Source organism: Condylura cristata, unplaced genomic scaffold, assembly GCF_000260355.1.
Source record: "Condylura cristata isolate star-nosed mole 26May11 unplaced genomic scaffold, ConCri1.0 scaffold00012, whole genome shotgun sequence".
In the NCBI taxonomy this organism is placed as follows: Eukaryota; Metazoa; Chordata; class Mammalia; order Eulipotyphla; family Talpidae; genus Condylura; species Condylura cristata.
This window is the reverse complement of record NW_004567113.1, coordinates 38,271,777-38,281,285: the sequence shown is the minus strand read 5'-3', so window position 1 is coordinate 38,281,285 and position 9,509 is coordinate 38,271,777. Positions and strand designations below refer to the sequence as shown.

Here is a 9,509-nt window from a genome sequence, read left to right as displayed (position 1 = left end):
AGAAAAAAGCTTACTTCTTTGTTTCCTACAACAGATCTCATTTTTTCCAGGCCCCAAATTGGCCAGGATGAAGTACTCACCTAAAGGTCAATGAAAAGCCATAGGGCCCCCCAAGGACCAGCGGATAGGATCTGGGGGCGGAGTCTTTGCTGTCCTTCAGTCCCTTAAAACTCCTCAGAATTCGGGCCCTTCCTGGTGGCACAACGGGTTAAAGCACAGCACTATGAAGCCAGCCACAGCAGCTTCAGCACAAGTTCAATCCACAGTCAGGGAGGTGACCCACATGACATAGCAGACCTCTCCTGTCTCGCCCACTACTCCCTTCAGCACTGTATTTCAGTAGATCTGTCTGTTCTGCTCCCCACTCTGTCTCTGGTGAATCACTGTCCCTGCACCACTGGACTGTACCCCAGTTCTGTGCACATAAATATATCTTAAAAAAAAAAAACAACACTCCTCAGATGCCATTTGTGAAGGGAAAGATGAGGAAAAGTCCTTGAATGACTGAGTGTTTATTAAAAAAAGACAGAATTAATTAATTAACCAGAAGTATCAGTTATCTGTAACCTTAAGTTGAAAAACAGCTTTTTTAATCTTTCCTGAACATGTGGACATAGGCAGACACTGTCCAGACAGTAACTAAACACTGGTTCAGTGTCCATCAGAATGTAAGTAAATGACAGTGTCTAAGTTGGATCTTCTGACATTTTTAACATATGCACATCACAGTTTTCAGTAACCAGCTTTAATTTCACATTAAAAGCAGCTCTGATGTTAGCCCAAAAGAGTCCGTGTTTGCTCTTATCCTTGGGCCATTCCAAATAAGTCCTCTGTGTCATGAGAGCCCTCAGCTTATGATATTTGCTAGGAATGTTGCACTGAGGGATGGGTTCCAGCAAGATCAGGATTAAGTTGTTAGATCCTTCATGGAAGAGATTGTGATGGGCAAAGTAGAGCTCATAGTGGCACCACTCACTCCGGACAAAGTTGGGAGACAAAACAAAGATGGACTTGTAACTTTTCTCGATGCAGTTGATGATGTTCTCCACAATGCTCTTGCCAGGAACAAAGTTCCTCTCGTGTACACAAACCCGTATATCTTCTTTTTCTAGATTTGGCAGTAATTCACCCTTCACCCAGGCAGAGTCATGATCACTGTATGAAACAAAAGCGTGGAATTGGAGAGTTCTCTGGAGGTCCTCTAAGGGTACGTGCCTAGCCCTGTGTCGGGTCTGGGTCCACTGGCACACCATCCTGAGGTACCAGGGCCCGTCCAAGTAGACACAGAGGACGGTCACAGAGATGGCCACCACGAGCACGGTGGCCACAATGGTGACAGTCAGCAGAGCTGTGTTGCAGGACAGAGGAGACACGTGGAAGTCCTTCAGTGGGGTGCCCTTGGCGCTGTCTGGATAGTTGCACACGTAGGAACCAGGCCAGCCCTCCACCACTTCACTTGGTACCTGGCCTACACTGTGGATAAATCCTCTTAGCTCACACGTGCACTGGAACGGGTTGTTCCCTGCTCTGAAGGACCTCATCTTCTGGCAGCTCTGGAAGAAATCGGCAGGTGGGCTGGAGATGGAGTTATAGTCAACGATCAGGACAGAAAGGCTGTCCAGGGCACCACACCCAGGGAGCTGGGTTAAAGAATTGAAAGCCACGTTGAGTTCTTGCAAAGCTTCCAGATGGTTGACATCCTCTGGGATGCTCCTTATTCTGTTGCTGTGAAGATCAAGGACCTTCACATTGGGAGGTAAACATCTGAAAACAGCGTCAGTCAGTAGGTTCGAAGACATATTTAATACTACTATACTTTCAACCCAAGTGCAGTTTCCATCATGTATATTATATTCCAAAGAATTCCAGCTAACATCCAGTATTTTCAAAGATATCATGTATTTTGTCATGAGGCCTATTTTAAAAAGACTTTCTAAATCATTTTTTTGTAAGATAAGCATTTCCAATTTAACTAAAGTGGAACAATGTTGAAAAATACTGTCTGTGAAAACATTATTGGTGAAGTTCAAAAACTTAAATGTGCTTAGTGTCTGAGGACAAAACATGTGTACAAGCGGAGTATCTGATATTGTTAACATCATAATATTCATCTCAGAAAACACTGTGTATAATGCTGACTTTGAATAAATAAAGACTCTGATTGCAATATGTTCTATTGTCAATGCCTTCAATGTTGTTTTAGAATAGGTAAAATCTTCTTTCTCAATGTTTTCAACAATTGTTAAATTGTAAATATTCAAGTATTCTATTGGTCTGGGCCAAAGGAATTGAAGAACTGTAACTAAACATTTCCAAGTTGTTTCCATGTGGTTTAGGGTAAAATTCAATAAGTTTGGACCTCTAATAATTTCCGATAAAAACTTAATTAAAACTTTACAGTTGCTGTCATTCAATTTAACATTAGTCAGTTGTAAGCATTCTATAATATTAACTGATATATTCACTTGCACAGAGAATGAACGATTTGGATGAAAAACAAGATGAAGTGTTTTTGTGCTAGGGATTTGAAGGCTTTCAATCTCATTTTCTTTCACATAATAGCCTTCTAAATCCAGAAGGATGTAGCCTAGCTTCAAGTGAGCAATTGGCAACAGATCTAATTGTTTTAACTTTGTAGCACTTAATCCCAAGAAATGCAGTTGTGTCAGCTTGCCAAATTCCTTACAGATGGGCAGGGCATCAAAGTCATTGAATGAGAGGTCTAAATGCTTGAGACTCATAACTGGATGGCAGGAAATCTTCTGCACTTGATTGTAAGATAAATCCAAATATTCCAACTCCCGGTTGAACTTGAAAACACTAAAATCAAGGTACTGGATTTTATTATGGGAAAGCCTCAAAACTTTCAGCTCTAGGAGTAAGCTGATATCAGAGAGATGAATTTCAGATATGTAGTTCTGAGACAGATCCAAAACTTTGGTTTTGGGTGACAAGTCTCTTGGAATATGAGTAAGCTCGCTTTTTGACATGCCTACTGAAAACTCACTTTCATCAGAAAATTGGATTATGATTCCAGCTATTAAGATCACAATGCAAACCAAATGAAATCTTCTCAAAATAAGTTCTTTGTCTTTGGTCATGATGTTGAAGTAGTTGTCCCTCAAAAGGTCGCTATTCTTCAGAGCATCTTAATATGAGTTTATATTCTAGAAATACAATAGACATTAAGGCATATAAGGGTTGGATTGCTATAAACCAATGTTACTGCGATTTTTAAAAATTTAAGAAAAAATATCAAGTGGTTATTCTCAACCTCCATTTATTAAACACAAAATTTCAATGGGTTCCTTATTTAACATCAACGTCATTTCTCTTTTCCGAGTTTAATGTGATATTTTCCCCCACTTACGCAGTTTGCTGATGCAGAAGGAGGCAATATATATAGTCCGTATTATCAAAGAATTGTGGTTGTATGTTTTCACTGATCTCAGAGATTCACTCAGTGGTTTTCGTGTTATTCCAAGTGTTTGCTGAGAATATTCTTAAGACTTGAGTAGTCTCCTGAGCACTGCTTGTTGAATTATAATACTTGCAAAATTACCACATTATAATTTTCAAGATAATAATGTAATAATACATATAATGATATAATAAAATATCCAATATTTAACTTCTCCTCAGAAAGAAGTCATTGAGGCAAAACATAAGCTCTGGAAATTTTTTTAGACAAAAGATTTCAATTTTTGACACAATTCTTATTTAAATGTATTTTACTAATTCACGTTGAACCAGAAGCAACAAGGATTCTAGAGACAAGATTCAACACTTGATATCTGAAAGCATCAAGTTCTTATAGTTCACATACTGACAAGATGGGAGGGAAGAGGGGAATAGTAAATGTACATTGAAGAAGGCAGAAGTTATGTCAGGCTAAAGCTGTTGTATGTCAATGGTAACACTTCTTCCCAGGGTCTCGCAGTTCTCACTGTGTTACAGCAGACTGTAGATAGTGATGTTCAGGACAGTGATGTTAAGGGAATGGAGTGGACACAGACACAGAAGCCCACATATGTGACTGAAACTCCCACCACTCCTATTGAAAATGAGAATACTAAGCTAGAGGATTAGGTAAGAAAAAGATATAAATGGCATCCAAATTAGAAATAAATAAAGTTATCTATTTACAGATGACCTTAACATGTAGAAAATCCAATGACTCCACTAAAGATTTGCTAGAACTAATAAAAAAAAATTCAGTGAAGTTGTAGGACACAAAACAAATATACAAAAAATCAGTTTTGTTCTCCATATACTAAAAACAAACTCTCTGAAAAATAAATAAAATACCCCCTTTATATTTGCATCAAAAAAATAAAACATATAGGAATAGCTTTAGCTAGAGATGTGAAAGACCTATACATGAAACTAATCCCTAGATTAAAAAAAAAAAACTGAAAAAGACTCAAGTGGAAAATAGGCCACTTTCATGGATCAGGAGAATTAACATTGAAATATCAATTCTAGCAACAACTACCTGTCAAAATTCCAACCACATTTTTCACAAGTATAGGAAAACAGTTCTAAAATTTGTAGTCAAATCAATTCTCAAACAGAACAAATATGGAGGTATCACAGGTACTGACTAAAAACTATATTATAAAACTATAATGATCAAAAAAATGTGGTATTGACACAAAACAGACACATACCCCAATAGGACAGAATCAAGATCCAAGAAATAAACCCATCTGCAATGGCCAACTAATATTTTACAAGGGACTCCAGGAATATTCAAACTCTCACTAGTGGCAGGAAAGAAAATAAGCACAACCTTCCTAAAAAGTAATTTGGTCATTCATGTAATTTTATTAAAATATATTTACCCTTATTTTAGCATTTTCACTTCTCAGGATTTATAGAAATATAAAAATTATACCTTAAAAGTGACTAAAATGGATGCTCATAATATGATGAAAAATAGAAAAACTCATAGATCTAGTGTAAAAATAATTTAATCAATTAGGCCATGACATGGAATAACATCTTGCCTCAAATATTGCCTTTTGGAGGAAAAAAATCTCTGAATATAATGGTAAATGAACAAAAGAATGTAGACGTGTATGTAGTGCATATGTAAAGCTATGTCTACAAATACTGTATACACAAAACTTAAGGGTAAAAGAATGGGAAGAACTATAACAAATGCTAATAGTGGTCATCGTTGAATCTCTGAATCATTTAATTGCTTTCTGGTACTTTTGTATATTTACAGAATTTTCAATTTTGCACATCTTTTAAAAACTGAAAACATTGCCTTGACATATACTAATATAGGAATATTTTACATTTAAAGAAACAGACTTATATAATGTAGAATGTAAGCATATATAGCAAGAACTTCTACATGATTCTGATACATTCAAGGTGAGAACCTACTTAGAGACTGACTGTGGTGTTTGCATTCAGGGGGCTGAAATTCAGCTACCATGTGAGAAAGTTAGATAGCTGTCTTTAAAACAAAGTCCCAGGTTCCCAAAACACAAGTATTCTTCCAGGGGTATTTGCATGTCCCCAAGTTATTCCTAACGTGTATAGTTAACAAAGAAGCTAGGAGTGTTTAAATTTAAGAAAAATGTAGTAGGAGAGGAATAAAAAAAGGGGAAGATTAGGGAGTCCACAACTTTTTTAAAAAAGAAAAAATAGAGATAAAAGTTTTAAGGAAGTTAGAAGAGAAAAAAAGGAAAGTTTGTTTTTTTCCTTTAAGTCAGCAAATGAAACATGAAAAAAGATGGGGGTTTAAGAAACTTTTCCAAGAAAGAAACAATAATGAATAGGATCTATGAAATTAAAAATACAAGAAAGGGAAAAACAGAAAACCAGCAAATGAGGAAAACATGATTCTGTACTAAAGTCAACAAATGTGCAAGAGAAACATTGTCAGAGTTTATGTGAGTGGCAAAGAGAAAGGCGGGTCCCTGTTAACTTCCTCCATGGTGTCCAACCGACACTCAGAATGTGCTGTGTGCCAACTCTGTGCTAGGTGCTTGGGCTAAAAATACTAATAGCATTGCTTTCAAATGCTTATAAATTAGTGACTTTTTTCTCTTTTTAATTCTACTCCCATGGGGCCCCGGGGGAACAAACACTCACGCCCACTATAAAAACACTTCGCAAGTGATCGGCGGCTTCTCACTGTAAGCTACCGATTGACTGATAAATGTCACTAAAAACAAGGAAGCAGAGAAAGGTGAAAGAAAGCACAGTAAATGAAAGCAGAAGAAAAGACATCAGTTATATTATTTTTCTTTAACTCTGAGTATTGGTTATCTTTATGCTTTTTCAAGAATGCCATAAATACACACCCTACTTGTTATCTTACTCGTAAACTCAAGGGTATATTTTCAACGCTAAGGAAATGATACACATTTTTTCAAAATTCCAAAGAAATGTTCCCTATTCCCATATGATTATTACCACTCTCCTGCTTACTTGAAGTCATTTCATAATTTGGAAAAGGTGCAAAAGGCTTCTTACTTACCAAGATTTCCTTCTCAGAAGAAAATAATTTCTAAACGTGGGGTAAATAAGTAACTCAGTGCCGTAGAGATGGTTTCACGCCATCTTTTGGACCTCACTGGAATGACGCCTACATTTCCTTTTAGCTGTGTCACGTGCAAAAGCTTGTGAGGCAGCAGTTTCCCTGGGCTACAGACTAAACTATTATTAAATTCAGTAAACTTTCACGTTAGGGTAATACAAAGAGGTATTTTTTTCCTAAGATAATCTTTATGGGTAAAGTCCTCAAAATCTGAATATGAAATTGTCACCTGTGTGCAAAGTTATTGAACTTTGTTTTCCTTTATTACTTTAGTCAACATTTATAAAATAATTCAAGTACTATTATCAATCAGTTTTGGAGTAATATTTTAGCTGGATGAGATGCTTTGAAATAAATGTAGGTCTATCTAAGATTCTTTTTTTATTTTTTTAAGATTTATTTATTTATGCATACAAAGCTGTCATTTAGAATAATTTCAGAATATCACTAGAGGTTGTTATCAAAACCAGTGTGTAATTAACCAGATACTTCAGGCAGTCAGGACAACTTTTTCCAAGACTTTCCTCAGACTTAACTGAGGTTCTGTAATTCATTTAACTATGAAGTAAATAATCCATTTAATCATTCTATGATTTATTCCTCAGAGTCTGGCATTATCTCATCTGTACAAAACTCCAGTTAAGGTCCGACTGTTGGGCCCATAACAGATTACAGTATCTGCGGAATCATCACTTCTGCTTTCTGGAGGGGTTAGCCGGCTTCTTTTTAAAAAAAAATATTTATTTATTTGTGCATACAGAACTTGGGTACAGGCCAGAGGTCAGGGGCGGTGAGAGGCTTCACCAGAGACAGAGTGGGAAGCAGAACAGGCAGATCGACGAAGTACACTGCTGAGGGGAGCAGCGGGCGGGTCAGTAGAGGTCTGCCACGCCATGCGGTCACCTCCAGGGCAGGCGGGAATCGAACTCATGCAGAAGTGGCCCTAGCTTCTCAGTACTGTGCGTTAACCCGCTGTGCCACCAAGGAGGGCCCTAGTTGGCTTCTTACAATGTCTTTACTCATCAAACCTAACAGGAAGTCTTAGGTCTGGGAGGGTCAGGCAAAAACTGAATGGCAAAAGGAGATAGAGGGCAGCGGGTCTTGGTGACCTCAGCAAGCCAGCTTTGGGCCAGGTGGAGGAAAAAGGGGTCATCTGTGATTTCTCGGGAATTTTAAGCAACGCTGGACTAAAATAGTTAAAACACACACAGCACCGATGGGCGATGTTGCAGGGTGACTTACAAAATATGTTCAGCAGGGTATGCTGGAGAACAAGGAAACTATTTTTGTTGGGACATTATAATTCCGAGAAATGTCTTTACGGAGGACAAACCCCATAGCATCAGGTAACGGAAGACAGCATAGCAGAGGAACAAAGAGAGGGTACAGTCTTCACTCGCTGCGGCTTACCAACCGTGGGGCCGCCAGGCAGTGCCGAACCTCAGTGAGTCTCTATTTCCTCATCCATAACATGGATGTGCTTTTTTAGGGAAAATAATGAGTATAAAGTGGTTGGAATAGCGATTGACACAGAAGAGAAGTCATTATAATAAGGAATATTTGAGTCCTACATTTTCATTTGCAGAAGTGGGAAGACCAAGGTATACTGTGAGATTTAGAAAAGCAAGATGCAGAACAGCTTGGGGAGTGTGACGTCATTTGCATTAAATCTGGTCTTCCAGATGTTTCCATGGGTTATCTTCTTGCTAGGGGTTGTTCTGAGTACTTTGCAAGTGTGAACTCATGTGACCCTCATAAAAGCGCTGCGAGAGAAGTACCATCATTTTCGCCCCGCTGCATGCTGGTAGCAGTGGGGCCTTACACCAAACGCCTGATGAGACACACCGAGGCAAGACACAGAGAGAGGGGAGCAGGCCGTGTGCAAAGAAGGCAGAGATTGGCACTGGAACCACCAGAATCTGGCCGCTGTGCCAGCACCTTGATTTTGAAGTTCTAGTCTCCAGAACCATGACGGGATATGCTTCTACTATTTGAATCAACCTGTTTTGTGGTAATTCATTATGGCAATCACAGAAGCTATATTTTTGTGCACAAAATCCTTTTTCCTATTACCTTGAGTAGAAGAACCAAGGGATATATTTTTATTCACCATTTTATGCTCTTTTGACCTGTTAAATTATTTTACTATGTTCATGTATTACCATTTTTTTTATAATGTAGTACCATAGTGGAATAAATAAAAGAACATAGCCTAAGGCCAGCAGATAAACTGACAAAGCTGAAACATTTTGATGATTTTTACCTTTCTTTCATGGAAAATCAAAATTCATGTCTACCAACAGCTTTCAAACAAGTTATATGAAATATAATTATCAATAAGCTACACAAACCACAACAAATAAAACTGATAACCTAGGTATTAAGTATTGATATTAAAACCATAACTTTATGGCAAATTAGAAACAAAAGACAAGCTAGGCTGAGAGAAAATATCTGCAATATATATGCTACAAAAGTATTAAAACCCATCACAGAAAGAATTCCTTCAAATCAATAAGGTTACGAACAAACCAGATTAGCAAAGGATATAAGCAGATGGATAGGTAGAAAGTGAATCAAGTGTCTCCCTGGTATGCAAGGGGTTAAGTCTCAGCACCACAAAGCCCTCTGCAGCTGCAGCCACTGCAGCATGAATTCTATCCCTGACAGAGAGGTGACCCACATGGCACCACGGACCTCTCCTGTCCTGCTGGCTGCTCCCCTCAGCAGTGTATTTCAGTCAATCTGCCTCTTCTGCCCCACTCTGTCTCTGATGAATCCTCTCACCACTCTCTCCAATCCACCCCCTACCTCTGTCCTGTACCCCAGTTCTTATATGCATAAATAAATAAATCTTTTTTTTTAAAGAAAGGAAATAAAAGTAGCTCAAACATAAAAGGAATGTGTTCTCATTAGAATGTGGGAGAATACAAATTAAGCAAGCGGTATA

The 9,509-nt window shown here is 38.0% G+C and overlaps 1 protein-coding gene across 1 annotated transcript; it reads right to left on the bottom strand.

Annotated features, from left to right (window-relative positions):
- Positions 1–606: 606 nt before the first annotated feature.
- On the bottom strand, positions 607–6,578 carry TLR6 (toll-like receptor 6). The gene is made up of 2 exons (XM_004681491.2): positions 6,500–6,578; positions 607–3,167 (listed from the first exon to the last, which is right to left on the bottom strand). The coding sequence occupies exon 2, from the start codon at positions 3,099–3,101 to the stop codon at positions 687–689; it is 2,415 nt and encodes an 804-aa protein (XP_004681548.1). The 5' UTR covers positions 3,102–3,167; positions 6,500–6,578; the 3' UTR covers positions 607–686.
- Positions 6,579–9,509: the final 2,931 nt, after the last annotated feature.

Excerpts from the sequence above, each read along its gene's own strand:
- TLR6 (XM_004681491.2), bottom strand. The coding sequence starts at position 3,101 with ATGACCAAAGACAAAGAACTTATTTTGAGAAGATTTCATTTGGTTTGC.